Source organism: Mixophyes fleayi, chromosome 11, assembly GCF_038048845.1.
Source record: "Mixophyes fleayi isolate aMixFle1 chromosome 11, aMixFle1.hap1, whole genome shotgun sequence".
Taxonomy (NCBI): Eukaryota; Metazoa; Chordata; class Amphibia; order Anura; family Limnodynastidae; genus Mixophyes; species Mixophyes fleayi.
In genome coordinates, this window is record NC_134412.1 from 10,612,189 (window position 1) to 10,637,778 (window position 25,590).

The 25,590-nt window shown below is 37.3% G+C and overlaps 1 protein-coding gene across 2 annotated transcripts in view; it reads left to right on the plus strand.

Moving 5' to 3' along the window:
* Positions 1-1,692: 1,692 nt before the first annotated feature.
* LOC142107842 (B-cell receptor CD22-like) overlaps positions 1,693-25,590 on the plus strand; it is a 39,611-nt gene continuing 15,713 nt past the window's right edge. The window contains exons 1-7 of one of the 2 annotated variants that reach the window (XM_075191474.1): positions 1,694-2,311; positions 12,929-12,993; positions 15,608-15,997; positions 18,196-18,492; positions 21,368-21,616; positions 22,106-22,363; positions 24,845-25,108. In XM_075191474.1, coding sequence (XP_075047575.1) covers positions 12,933-12,993; positions 15,608-15,997; positions 18,196-18,492; positions 21,368-21,616; positions 22,106-22,363; positions 24,845-25,108 — 1,519 coding nt within the window. In that variant the 5' untranslated portion in view covers positions 1,694-2,311; positions 12,929-12,932. Of the gene's footprint in view, positions 2,312-12,928; positions 12,994-15,607; positions 15,998-18,195; positions 18,493-21,367; positions 21,617-22,105; positions 22,364-24,844; positions 25,109-25,590 lie in introns of both variants that reach the window. The other variant, XM_075191475.1, reaches the window with a different exon arrangement.

Below are 25,590 nucleotides of genomic sequence, written 5' to 3' on the forward strand. Positions count from 1 at the left end.
GCAGTTTGCTTTGTCTAATATCTGGCTATTATTATTATTTTTTACTGTGCACAATTGGGAACAAGCCCAGTAGTAAAGTAAGACTGGGTATTAAAATGAGAAAGATATACGAGCCCGCTGCTCACAAGCGTCTGATCTATAGGAAAATTAGTTTGACACATGTGGTTACGTGCCACAGATTGCTCCAACCAGATTGTAATGGGAAAAGTGCTAAGCGGAGCAATATGATCCAATCACAACTCAATGTTGGTTTGAGCGTCAGTAGTTAGTTACAGAGTAAGGTTAGAAAAAAGAAACAGGTCCTCTGATTTCAACATTTCATTAAAAGAATTCAGCCTTAATATGGGAAATTTGAATGACAAGAAATAGGAAGAATGGTCACATGAGGTGCATGGGACAAACCTTCTCTATGCTTAGTTGTCAACACTATAAAATAGTTTCTAGGGAGCCAATGTTACTGACCCCATGCATATAAGTGAGCCGTCCGTCTCGGCGGAGCTTGGGTCATTATGATCCATATTGTGTCATGTTTGCTGAGTTTACTGCACTTTTTTCCCGCTGTGGTGGATGGCGCCCAGCCACCTATGAACTGCGCCTCAGATTACCTATCCATTCCTCCGCTCCTCTCTCCTTCTCCTTTCCACTCCATTTTATTCCGCACATATAGCTGGTACAGAGACTGCATGGGAAGCAGACAGAGGAGTCTATCTCCCACAGCTTTCAAGTATAATATATAGGTGTATGGGGGCTATTAATGTTATGAGAGTGTCATTAATATTATATGGGGGCATTAATATTATATGGGGTCTATTGGGGTTTAATAATGTTATGTGGAGGTTGGTATTAATGTCTTGTGGGGGTTTGTGTGGGGTTTATTATTGTCACATGAGGGTCAGTAAGGGTTTATAATTTTATTTGGTGGCAAATTTTTAAAATCTGGGGCTGGTAGGGGGAATTAATGTGGTAGCTCTTAATTAAATGTGGGGATTAATGCAATGTGAGATCTCTTAAATGGGGGGTACTTATGTAATGTGGGATCAGTGGGGCAATTAATATATTCAAACGGCTATTAATGAAATGTGGTTGTTATTAATTTTATGTCAGGACAGGTTTGGGGAAAGGATGCCTGTTTATCAATCATAAATTATATTAATTTAATGTGGGGGCTCATTGGGGGAACGGAAGCATAATTATTAAACATGAATGATATTAATTTAATGCTGGGGCTTATGGGGTGAAGGAGGCTTAATTATTAAATGCGGGTGCGTTTGATTTAACGTTGGAGCAGGTTGGGTGGAGGGTGACCTAGAATATGCACTCATTACACTATCCATTTTCCAAACAGGAATCCAACATTCCAGGATCTGATGAAACAGTAAATAAGCTCAAGATTCCATCAGCAGGTAGTCATAGCTGCAAGAACAGGTAGATGAGAGCAGCCCAGTCTTCCAACTGGTTCTGCTGGAAAAGGACTGATAAAGTACCGATTTTGGGGAACTGTCCGGCATGACTTTTATCCCCATTGCATGATTGCATGGCCAATTGGGAAAAGGTGATATGGATTGCTGACTTATGCTTCTCTGCTCAGGGGGAGTTGATTACATCCTAATCCACCCCTGCCAGTGGATATACTTTACTGTGCAAAGCATTCATCATGGACCACACACAGTCATGCACTGCACTGACCAATCACCTCTGTTATTACATGCTGAGCAGACTGGCAGTGTTATCTAACTGCATTTAGCCTCAAGCACTGTGGGGTCAACAAAGACAGTTGTCTAAGGGCAGCAGCAGGTAGAGCATTGAATGGTGGAGCAATTTGTCATCATGTAAGCAAACCAGTGTTATACAACCTGTTAACCTCCAGTTGTTGCGTAACTACAAGCCCCAGCATGCCTTGTACGCTGGGTCTTTTAGTTCTACAACTGCTGGAACATATAAGGGAGTTGGGAGGAAGTTTACTTTGGATATATGATGACGTCTGCGTGGGCAAGATGACTGTAGGCATAAGGAGGTAAAAATCTTGGGCTAGGCACCCTATCGCAGAGTCTTTGAAAAGTAGAGTTAATCTTTAAGCATTTTCTCTTTATAGTTTTTCAGTTTCTGTTTTTAACATAGCATAAAAGATTTTTCATACCGAAAAAGGAGAGCAAAGACAGGAAGCTGAGAGAGGGAGGGCAGAGGGGCATCATTGTTCTGCTTGATTGGAAGAAGAACAAGTCTGTTATTGGGCTGCAGACCTGAAGAGAAGCAGTGTTCATCACTCAGAGGGGACATTACAGAGGACATACCTGAAATCCTGAAAAATAAGGTACCTTTTAGGTTTATTTTTGCCTCGTATTTTATTCACAGCTTATTAGTAGAATTATATCCTATATTAATTTTTTTTTATTTTGGTGACAAATATTTTGAAAAAGGTAAAATGCAGAATTAGTTGCGTCAGAATCTATGTGATCTACAGCAGGGAGGAGGAATTGTTTTGTCACTCCAGGAACCTGATACATGAAACCTTTTTTGTCAGTTTTTTTTTCAATGTGGAATTCATCCCTTTAAGAGAAATGTTAATAAGCTTTAACAGTAAAACAGTAATATTAATTTAAAAAACATGATGTCTTAAGTTTCGTGTAGCTAAAACATTTGATTATTTCTTTTTTGTTATAGTTTGACTCTTATGTGTTTGTTTTTTTATTATTATTATTATTATTATTATTATTATTATTATTATTATTATTATTTTGTTCTGTAGATTTGTTAACCTTATCTCCCAAGCCTGTTCATTGTTTACAAAGCACATTATCATCACTGGCTGAAAAGAATAGGTATCTATATTATCATACAATGAACGGATCTTAATAATCTCACTACAGCTTCCTCACCTATTTGAAGTTATTAATTAATGCAACAATGTCTCTCAGTAACAGTCCTCTATATTGGACATTCCGGCACTGACTACAGCTTAATATTGCAGAGTTCTGTGTTTCCTCTTTCCCAGAGTTCCCTGTGCTGTCCTAGCTTAGGCTGCAATGTGATGCAGATTACAGTGAACTCAAGAACAATGTGCTATGAGGGTCTAACATGTAAATGTAACCCACAGATCATGGGGAAGCACAGGAATAAGGGAACCTAGGAAATCACCGGAATAGAAGAACAATGAGTTGTCAATTAACCCATATGCTCCTTCATTGTTTCAGAAATTGTGATCTTTGCTGGGACTTCCTGAAAATGCAAATTACTGATAGGAATCTCTTATATTTATTCTCCAAAAAATGTAGAAAGAGATCACTTACTTCTAAAAATCATTAAAGGAAGCCAGGATTTTATTATAATAAATAATATGATACATTGCTTAACATCTGTGTTTCTCAAACCCAGTCCTCAGGGCTCCCTAACAGTGCTTGTTTATCATATCTCCTTGCTGGAGCACAGGTGTATTCATTACTGACTGACACATTGTAACAGATCCACAGGTGGTTTAATTATTGCCCTTGTCACCTGGAAAACCTGCACTGTTAATGCTCTCTGAGGACTGGGTTTGAGAAACACTGAACTAGATAAATGAGAGATAGAATTGTTTGGTTGCTATGAGCAACAACTCCTTTGTATAAGGCAGGGTTTCCCAAACCCAGTCCTCAGGGCTCCCTAACAGTGCAGGTTTTCCATATCTCCTTGCTGGAGCACAGGTGTAGTCATTACTGACTGACACATTGTAACAGATCCACAGGTGGTCCTAATTATTTCACTTGTGACCTGGAAAACCTGCACTATTAGAGGTACTTGAGGACTGGATTTGGGAAACACTGCTTTTCATCATTACTTGTTTTGCAGGAAGGGAAATGCTTAAACTCGCTAAATGCAATTTGGTCATGCTGCAAATATAATGTTGTATCCTTTATATTTGCTTGAATAAATTTGACAGATGGAACAGTCATTCTGTATTTTTTGCTCATTGAGATACCTGTAAAAGAAGTAGTAGTTAATGATAGGACATTTGGATGACTACCAAACAATAATATTTCAAGTAATCAATTATCAGACATAAAAGTCAAATAGAAACCTCAAAAGTGGTTCTGTGACCATGAAACGCGTTGAGGGGACAGGTCAGCTCACCTAAGCACATAAGGTACTGCTGTTCTACACAATTTACGGTTTATATATGACCCTTGTTTTAATCAACTGGGAAAGTCATTTAAAGGCTGTATTATTTTATTTTCAAATTTAAAATGATCTTATTCTAACAATGTCTCCTGTGTCAATGTTTATGTAAATTATCCAGAAGTAGAAAACTCTTCACAACTCCATTGTGTATATGATTCACCTAACTCACCCCTCCTTGTTAAAGTGGTATCTAGTTTTTATGCTCTCCCTGTTTTTGTGTGGGTTTCCTCTGGGTGCTCCGGTTTCCTCCCACACTCCAAAAACATACTAGTAGGTTAATTGTCTGCTATTAAATTGACCCTAGTCTGTGTGTGTGTATGTTAGGGAATTTAAACTGTAAGTTTTAATGGGGCAGGGACCGGTGTGAGTTCTCTGTACAGTCCTGCGGAATTAGTGGCGCTATATAAATAGCTGCTGCTGATGATGATGATGATCTACCATATAAGTCTAAGGAGGCACCTGCCTATGGCAGCACTATTTTGAGGGGTAGCAGAATAATACTTTTTGTTCAATTGATATATTTTTTATTCTTCGTTTTGTGCTTGATGGTCTTTGCCCATTTTACTGTTCTGTACTATAGGAGTTGTTGGGCCTAGTGGGACAAACATTTGGAATGCACAATTTCTAGTTGAGCATATTTTTATTTGTGACTATATAATACAGTACAAATGATACTGCTTTGCTCCTTGACCTACAGGATCAAGAAAAAGCTGGAGCCTAGGGCAATAGGTCTTGGGTGAAGTGAGACAAGACTTGAAAGAAGTTAGAAGTTACTGAAATCACAAAACCTTCTATCATTTAAAATATGTGATTCTCAAATCCTGATGCACAAAGGTCTAGGATTTCCTGTTAGCTGCCTATGTAATAAATTATGAAGAGGTGAAATGTTGAAGTGTTTTGCTGGTTTTATCCCATATTGCAATTATGTTACACATATCCAGAGAGGAAGATCGTGTAGATATGAAACAGAGTTAACTTTTATTATTGTTTTGTGTATTAACCTTCTCTAGCATTTTTTCATTGAGCAGTGAGTTCCTGAAGAACTGTCACCCAATGTGTGAGATTTAAAGGCAGACTAACCCTATTTTATTTCTATTTTATAAGTCTAATTAAAATATTGAGATACATCCTGTTGCAGGGTTATACCTACTTCTATAGAAATGATACTAACTCTGGTTGCAGGGTTTAATATTTTTTAGCAGAAAATCATTGCTTTTATCTCTGTCCCATGAACCTACAATTTCTTCCACTTGCTGTACAGGGCTTCACAAAGGAAGTTCTGCTGTGGTAACACCGTTTCCATTTGCTAACAGGAGAATCCATTGTCAGCTGTTTTCATTCCTACAAACAAGTACTTCAGTACTTGTATTAATTAATTAATTATTAATATTATTAATTAATACAGTACTTTAGTATGTAATTGCCACATGCTTTCCAGTTTATAGGCTGTGTAAACGACAAAAATGTGGGACTCTTTTCACACAATCCCACAGCATTATAATGCCTATTTATAATTAAGAAAGACCCATTATGATGACCACTTTCTCCATTCCGATGACCAGGATATTATTTGCTCACTTCTCACCATTAGAATCCTTCCACTCCTCCCCAAGTCATTTAGAAGCTGTGTAAGTGGTGCACAGAGCATATGCTGTAACCATGTGCTTTGTATGGAGAAAAATTTAATTAGGACATAGACATGTATGACACTTCATGTCTGTAATATGCAGCTCTTAGTGCCAAAATGTGAGGAAATTATCACTAGAACCTCCATTCCTTAGAACAGAGGGTCTGTGAATGTAATGTAACAACAAAGTCTAGCCCTTGAGAATGATCGATTTAGCACAAACCAAGGATTAGCAAGGGGGTAGTGTGGGAGAGTAACCCCATATGTTATTTTTATTACTGGGACTGCCTATATTATTTCTGGTTTTATGACAGATTGTAATATATTTCACTGACACTGCTGAAGCTTCTTCTCATTCCCTATGTTGGTATCCAGTTTTTCCTAAATATGTTGTAGGAGGTGAAAATGCTGTGGAGAGTGTAGCATACCTCTTTGATTCTGAGGAAGTGACCACCTGTATTACTACTGTACAATTGATAAGCTGGCTATATTCTGCTATGGGAAACCCAGTAGGAATAGTAGATAGTAGATCTCTTTATGTGTGTAGATAGTAGATCCCATTACTGCATTCTGGTGGCTAGTGTAACCCAGTCATAATGTTGATGGGAGGCACAGAATTGGAGTTTCTCTCTGTGATAAGCCATGATGCCCTATAACTGGCCATCAGCACGGACAATCACCCCCTCCAAATTGAGCATTGGCTCTACCATTCTTTACAAGTAAATACACAAAAATTATACCTACTTACAGGACTAGTAGGCCTACAATCCTGCACTTGGTCAGATCAAGCTTCAAAACTAGTTCCAACCATTTGGGCAACGTAGAAGGACTCACTTCAGATAAAGGGCATCAACAATGGGATAGCTTTTTGCCTCTTCTTCTAGATGACAGTCTCCACTAGCAAATGAATGTCGGCTGTTGGTTTAGCACTCTCTTTGGTTGGCATTGACTATACATAGCTGTTAAAGGATAATAAAGTGGACCTGCTTGTCACCAATATAAATACATAAACACAAATGTATATTAATATTGGGTGATACGTGCACCCTTCATTTCACATGAACTTACATTGACTTAATGTCACAAGTGGTTCATACCTAGGGTAGTAAACTCCATCTTGAATGTTCTTATACTTTGATCTAAACACATATTTATTCTAAAAAAGTTGCCCTACAACCAATTCAGATATAAAAAATAATCAAGGTTTTATTATCTAGGACTTAATTCTAGGAGATAAGCAATTTACATGTAGATACCAAGGGGTAAATGTATCAAGCTGAGAGTTATTCAGTGAGTTTTAAAAGTGGAGATGTTGCCTATAGCAACCAATCAGATTCCAGCTATCATTTTGTAGAATGTACTAAATAAATGATAGCTAGAATCTGATTGGTTTTTCAAATCCGCCAAAAAACTCTCAGCTTGATACATTTACCCTCGAGTTTCTTCAATTTGAATGTACCTAACACTTTTGCATGTCGTTTTGTGAAGTGTAACCCTATTGAAAGTTAATTAAATTATCTATGTGGATAGTCTACTTCTTATGTAACAAGTGATATCCTCCATGGAATTAAGGAGTGGCTCTGAAAAACACTCTGAGAAACACTCCCCTTATAAATAACACTTCACCCCTGAGGCTTTTCTCACCCATGTCCTGAGCACTTTTGGGCTCATCACTTATTTATATAATGCAATAAATAAACAGAGTTATCACCCTTAGAAAGAAACAGAGTTATCATTCTTAGAAATATGTGAAATTCCTCTCTCAAGAAAGGGTACCCTCAGCTTTCCAAGTGCAAGGGATCGGGAGACAGCGGCTCTAAAAAGGCCACCCCCTATCCCTGGCGTAACCCATTGACTTTAGTAGACTGTGTGTGTGACACTGGTATGCACTTCCACGTACGTTTCTAAAAGAGGAAAGATTTCATTCCTCTAGAAGAGTCAGAAAACTCACAGATCATGGTTGGAAGTGATCTGGGAGGTTTCTGAATCCCTTAAATGTAGAGTACGAGAGTGCCTCATCCTTAGAATTTTAGTGGTTCATTTAGAAGACGAGTCCCAGTTGTCATTAGCACTCAAGGATCTAAAGAATGTAATTTTATGTAACCATTGCACAAATAAATTAGTGTGTAAAGCTTCCAGAATTTAACATCGTAAGTTAAGTTCCTGATCTTGGTGTGATCTTTCCTAGTATAAGTATAATTGTCCTATTTAAATCAGATCCTATATACGGCTATTAAATATACTCTTTGTGTGACCAATCATACAATTATATATAATTATGGTTTCTTGGTTTATAAGGTTTACTAAGTAAAACACGGCCCCAAAAGATTACTTAAATGAGGTCAGCGTTCATTCAATCCATCAGGTCATACAACGTTATGTACACAATGCCGATGCTCGGGTCACCACTGCTTACTATAAATGCCTGCAACTTTTTAGTGGACAATATGCTGTCTGTCTGAAGAAGACTGGGTTGGATGGAGCATGGAAAATCTACAATGTCTGTCTCACTCACTTTGACGAGTAAACTGTTTTCAAAGGTGTTCTTGAGGGACAATCCACTTTGGCAAGCAAGTTCACTGTTTATGAGGTCTAAATCCCCAATTACTTCTGGATTCACAGACTTGACATTTTTCGGAGGAATTGCAAATGCACCTCTTCTGTTACTTCTACGCACTGGGAGAGTTTACTGGGTATCCAAGAGACGCAGTCATTTATGAAGCTGCAAGGTGGAACATGTGAGACCTTTGAAAGCCTTGACCCATTGATGGAGTCTGATTTTTCAACTCAGTTGCTCTTTTTATAAGGGTTAGTTACTACTATTTTACATCTAACTTTGCACATTGTAACAATAGCAATAACACCGAAAAAAATCGCACATCATGAACTACTGATTAATGACTTCTTGTCATGACTTGTCACAGTTGCCACATGCATCGAAAACATCAACTAAACTAAAAGGAGTAATAAGCTATACTAATTTTAGGCAATAATCCAAAGCTTTGCAAAGCTACCATAAACTTTACTTATGGAATAATGTTTTTTAATACCCATTCAGCATACTGGTTGTTTACATAATAATTATAAGCATAAACTATTTTTGCTTATTAATGTTCATGATTAGCAATTATTATAAAGGTTCAATGACATGTTTAAGAAAACAAAGCAAAAAAATCAATGACAGTGTGTAACACATAACTTGATTAATGAAAACTGTGTTGAGTGTGTTTTGAAAATATTACCTTCTTGAGAAAACACAACGAAACAGTTCAGTGATTCCGTGCTGGGTATTGCAATGCATGAACTACCTCATTTTGCCTATACCGGATGGCACGTTCTTTTCTTACTAAAATGTTCCATCTCAAGAGAAGTCTATCAGAGCAGAACATTGCGCGGTTCCTCTCTCTTTTTTACAATGTTTTTATATTGTTTGTTAGTGTGTTTTAAACATGTTTTTATCATGTTTCTTAGTTATCTCTGTTTGTTCCATATAGTCCAATGGGATTAAGATTAGATGTAACATTGTTAAGTGGAACCTGAGAGACCCATGTGACCTGAAAATTATCGAGGCAACAAAATCATTGTAGTTCTTCCCTTTGTGTGCCAAATAAGGTGAAACAGTTATGTTGGAGTTTGTATGTTCTCCCTGTGTTTGCGTGGGTTTCCTCTGGGTGCTTCTGTTTCCACCCACACTGCAAAAACATACTAGTAGGTTAATTCGCTGCTAACAAATTGACCCTAGTCTGTGTGTGTGTGTGTGCCTGTGTGTGTGTTAGGAAATTTAGACGGTAAGCTCCAATGGGACAGGGACTGATGTGAGTGAGTTCTCTGTACAGCGCTGCAGAATTAGTGGCGCTATATAAATAGCTGCTGATGATGGTAGAGGTCTATTCCTACTTAGTATGCCACAGGAAAAATTAATTATAAAAAAATTAAGTGCAAATGTAAATGTGCAGATGGTTGGCACAATAGGATTCCATTGGCATGGTGGTATGGTGGAGAGGCAAAGGTCCCCACAGTGGTGTTGGAATGAAGCAAGGGACAGAGGGTTAAGACTGCATAAACTCATGGATTTACTCTCTTTGCTGTGGTGTAAGGCTTTAACACAGTAGCAGAAAAGTAGCAGTTGTGTAGGAAACTAATACCATGAGACCTTCAAAATGCACTGTTATTCACAAAATAAATCATTTATAAATCTTGTTTCAACAATATCAGCAATGTGCAAACATAAATCCAACACATTGGTCACTGAATAGATATATCTCGTCGGCAAGTTAGGCACTAGTGCTTCAGTGGGTAAATACTTTTGAAAGACAACTGGTTGCTAACTGGTTAATTAGACAATTACACTAAGTACTGCTGCAGCAGATTATCTAGTCAAAGCAATCACAATAGACTTTTATAGAGATATACACTTATCATACAAAAATCAGTAGATATGCAATAAGGGTTTATCCAACTTGATCAGGTTAGATGCTTTAGAAGACATAAATGTACACTAAAGCTGGGTACACACTACAGGTTTTTCGTCCAATAATTGGACAAATCAGCCGACATCCGACTGTTTGGTCAGATATCTTGTAGTGTGTATACTTACACAATAATCTAAAGTTGCCCCAAAGTGCCGATCATCGTGTCGTTTGGTTGGTCGTACTGTTTAATTTTTGCCTACCAATCACCTTCCAATCCTACAGTGTGTATGAATTCACCCGACTATCAGCTAATAATGTATCTCAGAGTGACAGGACTCAGTCTGCCTGCTGCTGATCTTGTCATGATCCAAGGTCTCTGTCAACTGTCTGCGGCTGTTTTTCTTTAGAGAAGAGACTGATATGGATGGTACTGGCTGCTCCCCCCTCTTTCTCCCCCTGCACATGTAGTCTTAACCCTCTGTGTGCTGGCTGGAACGGATAAGATTTGTGCAGCATGAGGAGATTAGAGCAGTGTCCCTCCATTCCTGTGGTTAAACTTCAGCTGCCGGAGATAAAGCTGTCACACAGAATTTACGGCCAGTTTACAGTTCAGCACTTAACACAGTGCTGTGTCAAGACAGGCTGTCCAATACAATTGCCGGGCTCCGCTGAACATCTCTCAATGAATTAAGACCTGAGCTGTCACTTGCCTTTTATGGACTACCTTGCAGCCGATAATTTTGACAGATGAAAAGCAGAGATCTGGTGATAATAGTGTATATTGCAAATCATGAATGTTTCATTCATGTGTTATATAAAGACCTTAGGCCTGATTCATTAAGAATCTTAACTTGAGAAACTTCTTATTTAGTCTCCTGGACAAAACCATGTTACAATGCAAGGGGTTGCAAATTAGTATTCTGTTATGCGCATAAGTTAAATACTGACTGTTTTTTCATGTAGCACACAAATACTCATACTTTTAATGTCAGAATAACATGTAACATAAAGATATGTGATCTGTAAGTTGCTTAGTCTTGAAAAATATTTCTACTTTATGCTGCACTCTCTGTAGTATATAGACATGTATAGTAACCAAGAGAAAGGAGAGAAAATACTACTTATGGGAGGCACACCTATCATTCTATATAACATTTAAGAAATATGGTCATCTACAGGAGGAGACAGAGGAATGGAAAACAATTTTCTGTTTTTATCACCCAAATGGTAGATTTAAAACACACACTCATAATAAAAATGAACTTTCATTAAACTTAATTAAACTAAAACTAAAAGCGAAATATAGATTAAAATATGTGAAATCAATAGGGCAAGCAGAGCCGGTGATCTTTGAGGTCAATATATTCTAAATCTATACGTCTATAAAAAAGAGATATGGAATTCTGATATTAATAAGAAGTTAAGCTGTAAATCTTATGCAATCTTAAAACATCTCTTGTTAATATGTAATTAATTATTTTGTTATCCAAAATGGATAATGGGGTTATAATTCTGATTCATCACACTCATCATTCTGGGAGGTGTAGTTTTCTGAATGAGTGCATGCAGTAATATACCTGTGATTTGCAGTTTTACATTAACATTGGGAGAACTCTGACACATGGGAGTCCTACCCAATAAAGCTTAGGTCCCTGTATCTTTGGAAGTTGTGTCCCTGTCTACAAGTACATTTAATGGTAAAAGTACAGTAGGTTAGGTGGATTATAGCTTCAGTATAGACCTATTTCTCACCTGGAGCTTTCAGTCTCATCTTCTAGAGGGTAGCTAAGTTTTTTTTTCGGAAAAAGAGTATTTGAGAGGTACTAGCATAGCCAGATTAATAATTAGACAAGGGCTGATCCACACTAGTGAAATACTTACATTACATTCCAAACAAAATGAAATACAAGTATATGGTGTGTGCATTATTTCCTTGCAAATATACCCGTGCTTCCACCACTCTTTGCTCCTTCAATGTTAAAGTTGCCTACACAAGGGCACATATGTGTTTACAGACCTACAATACTGTTTGCTGTTGTCAACATTCTAGTGCTCTGATTGGCTCCAGCTTGATAGAACTCAGACCACTTAATTCCCTGCTTTCTCTCTTTTGAAAATGAATACTATAGGCGCCCTGACTCTAGTCAAACACGTATAAAAATGTATAAGACGGACAAAACAATTTGGAAACTTTTTCAGATTTTGCAGATTCAGAACTCTTGAATCAATTCACAAAACATGAGCAGTCTGTTCACAGAGATCATCATTTAAGCCATTTAAGATATTTTTAAGGTTTTTAAAACATGGTTATAACTGATTCTATGGTTTCTATTTAATCACATATAAGGGAATGTAAGGATTAATGAAATGTGCGTCATATATGTCAGTCCTACCTGGGAGGGTCTGTACATAGGAAACAAGAAGTGATTTACGAGCCAAAATAGAACTTTTTATAGACTTTCCAATTGGTCTTTTTAATTCTAGAAGCAAACTTGGAGTTAACTGGGAGAATGTCCGTGTCTTAGAAAACTTTACATAGCAATGAAATAGTAGACAGCATCAGGGGAAATAATTATTTATCAGTTTTGCGTGGACATGTGACCTGCCCCCTTCGTTGTATAAGCCCCTTTACTTTGAACTCTTGTCTGAATATCTGACAAAGTCACAAAATTAATCTAGATAGCTTAAATCCTCGATACAGAGTTTAACATTTTGCTGTCGTTTATTTCTTTAGGATAATGGATAAAAGCCTAATTGAGAGCTTAAGGGCTTGTGTGTTCCTGCTTTTATTTCTTAGAGGTAAGCTCAATTCTATTATGTTTGCAAATAAATGTGATTCAGATATATGCACATGTATATTTATGGGAGAATAACAGATATTGTTCAACTATTATGTCACATTACAGGAGACAGAGTTGCCAGGTATTCTAGTTGTTTAAAAGTAAGATATGTCTTCTAATACAGTGACTTCAAACAGATGAATACATAGGTAATTACCAAAGTAATGTATACTTGTACAAACAATACATTTGCGTATTCTTTCACTTAAGTTTTCAGGACAGCTAGCAGTTTGCTGATCAGAACTGTGTAGGCATTTTGTAGAATACCTAGGAATTCTAAAGAAATAGAATGTACGAGACAGACATATTCTTAGAAAAAAAAGGCAGGGGTGCAACTAAAGATATCTGTGACAGAGCCATTTACACATCATCATATGTAATGACCAGCACAATGTCTGCTCCATCGCCAGTCAGTATCCGATGGAGCAGAGTAAAAATCCGACAAATTATGGTTTTAACCCCATTATTTTTAAATCATATAACTGTCTGGACAAACTTGTTATGATGCCATATTCAGTTTGTACTTTAGGGCACATATTCCCTCTGGTTACTGGACCAAATAGCAGTTGCATGGACTTATATTACTATAGTTATTCCCCCACCCACATCATATTCAGGAGACAGACAGTGAGCTATACAATGTCTAGATTGTGTAACTTGCTTCTAACATATATATGTTTAACATATGTTCAACAAAAAATATTAACACCAACAAAGGTAGAATACAAATTACAATAATTAAACTACTTTTCTACTCATAACTTTCTTTTGAAGGTCTTTTGATGTTAGCATCAAATCAGCATTGTTGCCTTTTATGGCATTGGCATAAAATAATTTAGACAAAATTTAATATTTTGTTTATAGATACTGGCGTAGTGTTACTACGGGGATGGGAGGTCCACTTTAACTGTTATATGGAGGGACTCGACTAGAGGACTGATATAATGCTTCTAATTTGTGGTGACAAGACTACATTTATTTATTTTATAAAATGTCTACAAAGAAAAATGCTTTATGGCATATGTGGAACTTCTGATACCAGACGCTCTTAACATATGTACCAATAAAGTTTGGTGTTTTGTGAAACTGCGATAATGACAAAGAACACAAGGTGACGCATTAGAGATACACAAAGCTATTTGCCGCTCATGTGCAATGTTGGTTTCCTATGCTTATGTTTCTGTCTTGTGCATTCAGGAAAATGGATGAATGAATGCACACACAGGGGAGACCATAATACTGCATATATTAGGGGAAGCCCCTCAGGGTAGTCTATACTGACTTTCCAAGGTCTTGCCTGGGCAAATAAAAATAAATGAATGAATGAATGAATGAATCTAAAAAATACTTTTTTGTGCCTTGCTTCATAGTTGCCCCAAATAAATCACATATTGCATAACGTGCACATATTTAGCAACCAGACACTGTAGAAAGCCCTACATATCATAAACAAAACAATCTAGCATAAACTAATATTAACATGGACATAAATGCTCTACCTGTAGATTGGACTGATCATTGAGGCAGAAATTACAATTGGCCATTATGAGGTCAATGCTAAAATCTATAGCAAATGTGCAGTCAAGCCTTTAAACTAAGGTTAAGGTTAAGGTGATTTGGATGCAAATAGACTGTAATTAGACAAGATTTTTCTCTAGTACATTAATTACCATTCTCTGTCCCCAACCTCTCTAACAATTCAGGTTGTTTTTTTTTAAACATCAATAGTTTTTATTATTAAAGTTTTGCACGTAAGGAGTGAGGGGGTCCAGAAACAGTTCAAGTTTTAAGGATATCCTTTCTCGAGCACAGGTGATGCAGTCATTTTGATTTAACCAGTTGTACTTTAGTGTACATATCCTGGACTGTTAGGGGAGCTTGAGAACTGGAATTCGGATCACTGCTCTAGTGGAAACATCAACAAATATAGCGTTGGATAGGTCTAATGCAAATAGCACTGGAGCCATTAAATACTATTATGTTGGTGTGATGAAGTTGCAGTACAATGTGATGGATGGCTGGTCTGACATTGTTCTTCCCTAAATTGCACAACAGTTAACTCTTTGCAGATGTCCAATTTCGGCAACCGGATTTTATTCACAGTGTCTGAATCATCCTAAATAGTCACGAGACATTTCTTCTTGAGAACAAATTAGACTCATCCTTAGCGGTAGAGGGACTAAAACTACATTAATTATATGAAAGGCAAAAAAACAATTACATTGTTTTACATATGGTACTATTATGTCGGTATTGTGTCGGTATATCCCCCCTGTATAGTACATTTCCCTACGGAAGAGTTTCAAATGAGTAAGTTCATTGAAGGCAAACAGTTCTGTTTGTATTAATAAATAATAAGAAAAATTGTTCACCTTAAGTTAATCAATCTGAATATTATAGTGTTAAATTTAACTTGCAATCCACCAGATATTCAATGAAGTCATAAAGGGTAGAGTGCTTAATTAACGTTTAAACTCATCCATGGCCAGATACTTCAGTTTACAGGGGACATTGTTAATCACTGCATTAACTAAAGTGAACATAATTTATTTCACACATGTTTTATTCCTTAGGCTCCGCATATTCAAATCCGAACGAAAAACATGTGACAGTTCTGGAGAGCGTTACAGCCTGGGAAGGTTCTTGTGTCCTATTACCATGTACCTATAGTTACAGAGAAGTCATTCGCAATCTTACATGGATTCATAATCCAGTGTATAACGACAAGCTGAAGGTTTTTGAAGGGAAAGTTGTTTACAATCACATTAATGAGACGGAAGTGGATAGTTTATTTAAGAACAATGTGCAATACGTAGGAACGGCAGAGAAAGACTGCACCGTACTATTAAACAATCTAAGGACTGAACACAGTGGACAATATGGATTGAGACTGGTGAATAACAAAGACGGTAAAGATGGCTTCAAGTGGATGTCAAAAACATATGTGAATGTCACAGTATCAGGTAAGCTGTCGGGTTGTGGGTGTCTGCAAAACAACTATTTATGTGTCTGCAAATCGCTACTTCTTACAGTGGGGACGTGCCACTCTTTTGCAAATAAAAAACATATGTACTAAGCAGGGTTGTTGACGCTAGAAAATCTATTTATATTACAGATTTTTTTTTTTTTTTTTTTTTAAAGATTGCTTATTTTTCACTGGTATTTTCTTTTAATTTAAAAACTCTGAACTGTTATATATACAAGGTAAATGTATATAGCAGACAAAAGATACACAGTCGGAAGGAAAACAAAGGAGGGGAAGTGTCAGACTGTTTGCAATAAGGCAATAAGGCTGTAGTAGTAATTACCTGTTGATGAAAGAAAGGAAGCAGAGATTAGACACTTCTCATAGCCTGATGTTCGGTATAACTCTGAATTATGCTGTTTAAATTTTTTGTTTCACACTTGTATCTATACACTTAGAGCTATACACACTAACTAAGTTGGCCCAATTTGTCCAGTAAGAGTCACTGGCCCCTTCACAATGCTCAACATGCACTGTAAGATTCCTACAGGCTGATTCCCAGGTACACATCTCTGAAATGTCGAGGGCCTAAATCATTGTAAAAAACTCACTAAACTCTCTGCTGATTCATTAAGAAAAGTAAGGCGAAAAATAAGCACATTTTCTCCTGGACAAACCATGTTACAAAGCTAGGGGTGCAAGTTAGTTTATTATTTTGCACATAAAGACAATACTGTCTGCTTTTTCACGTAACACACAAATACTTGATCGCTTTATTTTCACACTGAAATGTAAAGTTGATCTAGGACATACCCTACCCCAACTATAAATCTGTCCCCACATTTTAAATGTACCTCCTCCCTCTAATGCAACATTGTTTTGCCAAGTTGCAAAGTTACTCCTTTTTTTGCTTTACTTACCTTAATGAATCAGGTCCACTAACTTTTACGTAGCAAGTTTCTTTAAAGACACTATAATCTGAACATGTCTCTTTAAGTAGAGATACATAGTCCTTGTCCACACTCTTAATAACATCATTCCACACCCTTAGTATAGTTAGGAGTTTGTCAGATATGAAATAGAGATATTGGATACCCCAGAAATTGTTTATGCACTCATACACCCAAATTATGGTGCAAAATCGCGATTCATTCTGGCAAATCTCTGATGGACGCATCGGTTTATTTTGGTGAATCGCGAATGTTTACTCAGTTTTCAAAATATAAGTTTTTCTGTTTAGTGGAAATGGTTGGGGACCCTTCCAAATAGCAAGGAACATCCTTAAACATGTATCTCTATGCCTTTCCCCCTGTTAATAATATTAATTCACAAAACAAAATCTAGGGGGTAAATGTATCAAACTGAGAGTTTTCCGGCGGGTTTGAAAAGTGGAGATGTTGCCTATAGCAACCAATCAGATTCTAGCTGTCATTTTGTAGAATGTACTAAATAAATGATAACTAGAATCTGATTGGTTTTTCAAACCCAACGGAAAACTCTCAGTTTGATACATTTACCCGTAGTAGTTGCTTGGATTAAAAAACATAGGTCTTTCTTTCAGGTATCATGAGCTGTATTCTTTGACGGGCATTTGTAGCATTACTAGGAGATATGGCGTTATATTTTTCATTGTTCAAAATATCTTTGTACCAGTAAAGGTCAATAAAAAATTGTTTCTAAGGAGTACAAATATCCACTCGGTTATTTGCTCTCAGTAGATTAAGCAAAGCAACAGCATTCATTTTACCATTCTATTTTCGTTTCAAGTTTCTGTTAACTGCTCTTTACTCCTCAAATGTCTCCTATAAAATATGAGTCGGTCATAAGACAAAATTAAAATGTCTGTGTATCATTTCCCTATTTTCCTTTTTTATTTATACATGGAAAAAGTCTTACAAGTGAGTATAATTAATGAAAACTAAAATAAGTTATATAGATTTCTATTAATCAATTTCTCTTTCCATTTATGGAAAGTGAGCAAAGAAAAACAATGGCGTTGCCTATAGCAACCCACGTCATGTCTGTTTTCGTTTTCTTTACTAAACTAGAAAAAATGATAGCTAGAATCTAATTGGGTGCTATGGGCAACACTGTTATTTTTTAGTTTTCATAATGCCTCCCTCAGTCTTATAATAACAGCTCTCTTAATGCATCTTTAATAACATCCTGTATACATAAACCTTTTTTTTTTTCTAGATTCTGGGCCGAGTTTTAAAATACATCCCGTGCCTGAAATAACAGAGGGCGATCTTGTTACTCTAACTTGTTCCATAAATTATTACTGTCCTCACTATAACATCAGCCTGACTTGGATTGAAGATGTAAACGGTACAACCAAGACTGAAATAAAAAATGGCACAAGCGGCGTAAGCACCGAAATCACTCTGACGTTTCGTCCAACGTGGGCCGACGACAACAAAAACATCACATGCGCTTTTCATCACGGGGATCCGGAGAAGAATGAAAGTGAAAGTGTACAGCTCACTGTGAAGTGTAAGTTGTCTTGTTTGTGCTGTGGTTCCAGCATGGAATGAGTTCTAGTAGCGATATAACATCCACACACGGAACTGTGATAGCGCATGAGAGAATTATCATGTACAATGAATGCTCTTACTTTAGGTTACACATATTGTTACAATACAATTAACCATCATAACTTGGATGTATACTGTTCAACCTTACCTATACCATGTCTTATCTTACATTACCTACTTAACATAACTAGAATAACGACACAGAGACTGAATACGTGGCAAAATTAGGTCACAGTTTATTTAAATGAAATTGGTGGCGGAGAAAGTGCCCTGCGGGACAGCTAACGACTGATAACTGGAACCAAGTGTGAACATGGCAACTGGCCTTGTATCCACATAACAAACCGGGCTACTCCCTTACGACTTGGCCGGCACTACATCTGGTGGCCGGGGACCACACCCCCTCTTGACTCATAATAACCTGCTTCTAAGCAGGCTAAGGGATCCCTCACACAAAAAGTTCCAAGAGTCACTTTAGTGACCTGAGGCCAGTCAGCGATAGCGTCATATTCATCAGCCGCTGCCCACAGTGCCCTTTCTCCCAACTGTGCCTGCTCTGAGACACGAGAAAAAAGCATTGATTAAAACACAATGAGGCAAGGAAAAACTTGAATCCAACGGTGGGTGGCCGGGATCTCATGAAGCTGACTGAACTGGATTCTTTCCTTGGGCATATATATGAGGTGATCAGCCCTCCCACTTTTATCCCTATTGGTCGACCTGGCCCAGGGATAATTTAACCTTCGATGGTAAGTTCAAGCTACTGAAAAAACACACAAGTATGCTGCTTAAGTGTTTTCGTCTTTAGGGACTCTCTTTTCATATTGTTAGTTTGTGATTATTTATTTATATAGGTGATATTTCTGTTTTTAGTCATACTTCCCTCATACGTGATGCAAGTTTATTAAGTTTAATTTGAATGACACACTTTGGTATAGAATATGTCAAGTTATTCACGGCTTGACTAAGAGATATGAGACAAGTTAGCAGATATTCACCACAACCATAAACCTTGCTCCTCAGGAGATTGACAATAAGGCCCCATAGAAATTTTGGGGTGGTGGGTCTGGCAATATGTCAGCAGTTCTTCAGAGTCCCTACTTCTGCAATGAAGTGGAACTGAAAACCCCAAAGAGGTTTCTCTGTGCAACTACCGGTCCCTGTGCATGTTCTGAAGACCAGAGCCGGGCCCCTGTATTTGGACAGACCGCCATCGTTGGCCCCTCTTATCACCAGGCCTCATAGCAGCTGTATGGGTAGGACCACCGGGAGTTCAACCACTACTGTTCCATCTTTACAAGAAACTAACAGGAGCCCCTAAGCAGTGGCCTCCTAGTTTTACCAAATTTGAACAACTGAAATTGTCTAAAGATGACAATGCAAATACAGTGTAATAAATTGCATTTAATTTAACGTTTTAAATTGTAATTTCATATAAATGTCAATGTATAGAGGACTGGTTTTATTTGTTCAAAGGTAATTTGAATGGTGCCTAGGGTGGAGCCATTGGTGTATCTTGTACTAAAATGGAAATCTGCCAATAAGCAATATTTAAAAAAATATTTCAGTGAATTATCCATTTTTTTCCAAAATGTTGCACATTCCATCAGTGGGATTTGACCTTAGGTGTTTCTAGGATTATCTCAACTACACTACACAGTGGAATGAATTGACCATCGTTGACCCATTTCTATTCATAGACTATATATTTTGTGAAATGCAGAAACATAGTGGGAAGTGACATTCTGCGGGACTGTGAGGCAAAGGCAGAAAAAGATTTGAGACCATAGAAAGCCTTCTCTGATTACTGGACAAGGGCTTTTGAGCTCTACTAGCGTCATTGATTCACGACTTCCTCCACAAATTTGTGTCTGTATAATTGGTCATCAGTCAGTAACTGCAGCTATGTAATATCTACAGAAAGGTTTGATACTGTTCTTTCCCTATTTACTTTTTAATGATCATCTCAGACAAAACAAAACTTCCTTATGGGCTTTAACCCCTTATCTGCCCTCTACACTGGTCCATTCCCACGACGGGAATAACTGCACATCTTTCTTTTTATGAACCTTTATAAATGGATAGCCAATGACCTAACAAATATGTTAGTGTTAACATCATCATCACCATTTATTTATATAGCGCCACTAATTCCACAGCGCTGTACACAGAACTCATTCACATCAGTCCCTGCCCCATTGGAGCTTACAGTCTAAATTCCCTAATATAGACTCACACACACACAGACAGAGACTAGGGACAATTTGATAGCAGCCAATTAACCTACCAGTATGTTTTTGGAGTGTGGGAGGAAACCGGAGCACCCGGAGGAAACGCGAACATGGGGAGAACATGCGAACTCCACTCAGATAAGGCCATGGTTGGGAATTGAACTCAAGACCCCAGTGCTGTGAGGCAGAAGTGCTAACCACTGAGCCACCGTGCTATGATGCTTAATTATGTTCATGCACTGGATTTTATTTTTATTATATTTATATATGTCACATCTGTACGATACTTGTGCGGAGCTACGGAATCTGTGGTGCCCTATCAATAAACCCTGATAATGATGATGATGATGATGATGAAACAATGATTCTTCTTGATTAGCACAACAAGACCATTTGACCAGAATGCAAATGAGTTTTCATGTTGCCTCCAGTCCATTATCATTACTAGTGGCAGCAGACACCCATCTTTGACACAGCATATTTAATTAATCTGGGATGTCTATAGTCAAACCTCAATTCTATTTTTGTTGTTTGTTTGCTTTTTAATTTTTCTCTATGTTAACCAAACGACAACAAAAAAATACCTTTCGATGTTTTTTCCAGATGCTCCAAAAAATGTCAAGATTTTGTCTAACAATATAACGGAATTCAAGAAAGGGGGAAATATAAACTTGGAGTGTTCTGTTGAAAGAAGCAATCCACCAGTTAATACATTCGGATGGTACAAAGATGACAGCACAATTTTTCAAATTACGGGCACAATTAAAGTTGATAAACCAGGAAAATACCATTGTGTGGCTGGCAATGGTATGGTCGAAACTCGTTCTAAAGCTGTGGAGATCTCTATGTTGTGTAAGTAATTAGGTCCATACTGGTATTGTTTTGTAAGGATTTAAAAAGGCATAAAGAGGCAAAATAACTTTAAAGACAACAAAAGAAACAAAGGAATAACTGGTACATCTAAAATGTTCCTAAAAGTATGACAGACATACAAAGAAGGTTAGAATAGATTTAGGATGGGGGTCATCACTTGAAGGACATAACCCATAACAATATATTTAATTCCTATATTTAATACACTTCCATGAAAAGCCATACATTCAGCTGGAAAAGTTATAATTAATTCTTACATTATATTAACATTTCATTTTTTTTATAGCAAATATTATATTATCCTATGGTTAACTAAGTAAAGGATAGTGCAAAAGTCTAATGTTTTTTCAGTGCCATTTTCCAAAGTTTCCCAACAAATTGACTGCTTTCACAGTTTTAGTAGCATCCTAGCATCAATTTGCTGATTACTTTATCACAATTCATATTGTGCTTTATAAATATTTTCAGATGCTCCCACAAAACCAGTTATTAAGAGAGATGGAAACACAATAGAAGGACAGTCTGTTACCCTGAATTGCGACACTTCCGCAAATCCTCCGGTCTTTCTTTACATCTGGTACAAGAATGGAGAACAGTGTTTCAATGACACCAACAGTAAATTTAAATTTAGTAGCATAAAAATATCTGAAAGTGGATCTTATACGTGTGAAGCTTACAATAAACTGGGACAGGAAATTTCAAGCCTTGAAGATGTGGATGTAAAGTGTGAGTATTGCATTGATTCTAAGTTATCTCTTATGGAGTTTTATGGAAACAAAAATCAACAAAGTTGTGGTCAGTGCTTAACCTTGCCAGTACAAATCGGTATATATCTTGAATAATAGAAAGATGATATTGTGTTGTGCAAAAATCAACCTCCTTTCCCATTTTAGCCTTCTAAGTGGTGAATTGTGTTAACAATATTTTATTTGCATTTCACTGCTACTTAAATCGTTGACTGTTCTAGGTACTCAGAAAAAGTGAGGACCTTTGAAGATGGGTTGAACATTGGAACCAATACCTCACGTTTCTACTATGCTAGATATGTAGTGTTGGCTTATATCTCTCTTCTATGAACTTTTATGACTGAATTCTCCGGCACAAAATAACTAGAAAAGTCGAGGTGAAATTTCTTGCGACTTAAGTTTTACGATGGAACAAGCAGTTTACAGAGGTGCAAAATTCCGGTGATATAACTTTGAATTCCGTATTTGCTTCAGCGCACAATGGAATAACATTCTGGACTATATATGTAATTGCCGCATTCCGCATTTCGCTAAATTTATTGTCCATAAATAGACCAGGGACAACGATGGTGTCAATTCATACTGCTCTGTGGTGTTGTTGGGGTATTATAAAGTCCAAGAGGAACAAAAATGATTGGGGTAATTCTGTGCGCCAAAGCCAAATTCCACTGAAGAAATATGCAAAAATTCTGCAGCCAAATGCGGAAGAAGGTAAATGTTTTGCGGGCCAGTATTGATAGATAGATATCTCTAATTAGAAAATGTGTTCTATAACCAATGTTGCTGATTTCTATGAACACAGAGGATTAATATCATAGGTTCTTCTCCAGCCAAATTGTAATTTTTTACACCTTAAAATGTCACCCAAACATAACGGCATATTAAACAAATACCTGAACCTACAACACACATCTAAATATATTTTACATTTACTGTGTGTTATAGTTGTACAGTTTCTTCTAACGTCACATTTGTACATGGCTGTATGACCTTGGTCATCTTCTAGACAGCTATAAATACTAATGAAAGAGTCAACTGTCCATGTACTGGCAGCTCACTCTGCTCTTTAGATATCATCCTGTGACATCATCAAGCTGCCAGCTTTCAGTACATTGGCTTGATTCGGTCACATGAGCTCAGCGCTACAGGAACATCTACCAACACCAACAGCTAACTTCTATAACTCTTAAGGCATTTATGACAAAAAGAGGGAGGTGCACCATTTTCTAGCTGATTTCTTTCCCAATTACAGTATTTGTGTTAATAAGCTTACATTGTAATTAGATGTTTAATTAGGCTATACACAAAGGGAGTGATTCAGTTAGGAGCTAGGTGTTCGTTGTTGCCCTGCACATTAGTTTTTACGGTACTGATCACTTGATAAAACATGCTTAATTTGTTCATTTTTGCTCGCATCACCTAGGGGTGTAAGGAAATATAAGCATATGTTTTGCATATTACACAATCAATGCTGTAATTGCCTACAATTTGCATGGGTGATGCAACTATGGAAATATCGCTTCTAATTGAATGGCAATCTTCAAACAGAGCGCTGTTTCCTATTCTGTACCCCACTATGATTCTGTCCATGAGAGATTATGTCACAAAATATGGAAGTGTGAAACTTTTGGTGGTTAGCACTTCTGCCTCACAGCACTGGAGTCATGAGTTCAATTCCCGACCATGGCCTTATTTGTGTAGAGTTTGTATGCTCTTCCCGTGTTTGCATGAGTTTCCTCCAAGTGCTTCAGTTTCCTCCCACACACCAAAAACATACTTGTAGGTTAATTGGCTGCTGACAAAATTAACCCTAGTCTGTGTGCATCTGTGTGCATGTGTTAGGGAATTTAAATTGTAAGCTCCGATGGGGCGGGGACTGATGTAAATGGCAAATATTCTCTGTACGGTGCTGTCGTACTGGTGGCGCAATATAAATTAATGATGATGATGATGACCACTTGAGATGGGGTCGTCAGAAATAAAACAAGCCTTTTGGTTATTTTTGGACTTGGGTTGATTTACAGAGAGAATTTTATTTCTTGGATTATATAACTGTATTACTATGTATAAGAGCTGTTGTAATGGCCAGTCAGCCAATCTGAACTGACGTATCATTCTTATACAACAAAAGATCAGTGTCATCTAATGTCCAAGTTGTGATGGAATACTTGTCATTAGAAAGAAGCAATTTCCTTCTTTCACAGTAAGAAAATATATTTAACCTTACTAGTATTGTGCAAAGCTACAAATTCCACATTTTACGCCACTAATTTATTAATCTCAAACAAGGCAAAATCCCTTTAATTTTGAAACTTGCTTAAACTGTTCATTCATCTCTATTATTAACTTTCTCCGTGACTAATGTTTCATATTTGAATTTTCACTTTGATATTATTTACAAGTATATTCCGTGCATGATAATCATAGACTAAACTATATTTTGTTTACTTTCTCTTATCAGATGCTCCAAAAGAAGCAACCTTTTCAATTTTAAATGGATCAGAGAAAAAAGAAGGAGATCAGATCACATTAAATTGTTCAGTACGTCAAGGTAACCCCAAGATTACCAGATATGAGTGGCTCAAAGATGGAAACTCGCATCAAATTACAACATCAGAACTTATGGTCAAAACTCTAACTTGGACCGATTCTGGAAAATATTCATGTAGAGCCTCAAATGATATTGGAGGGATTACATCAAACTCTTTATTTCTTAATGTCCATTGTAAGTGTATTTTATTACGTATAACTGCATAAGTTCACGTTTTGCACACATATTAAGTGCTAGAAAGAAAAGAGAACCAGAGAAGGGGAGAAAGGGAGGACCAGAGAGGGGGAGGTGGAAGAAGAGAGAGCCAGAGGGGGTGTGAGAATATGAGAACCTGAAAAGTAAAAGAGAGGAGAGAGAACCAGCAGCAGGAGAGAAAAAAAGGTGGGGAGAAGAGAGAGAACTAGAGACAATCAGAGAGGAGAGAGAATTAGAGAGTGGGTGAAAACTGTAGAGGAAGAGAAGAGATAACTCTAAAGGAGGGGAGATGAGAGGGTACTGGAGGGATGGAGACCCAGTGGGAGGTAGGTGATGGGAGTTGGAGAGGGGAGAGGAGAGAGAACAAGAGGAAGAGAGAATTAGCGACTGAGAGAGAACCATTGATGGTAAAAGTGGACAATGGATTATTTAGGTGGAGGTAGGGTATTCCTAATCAAGTA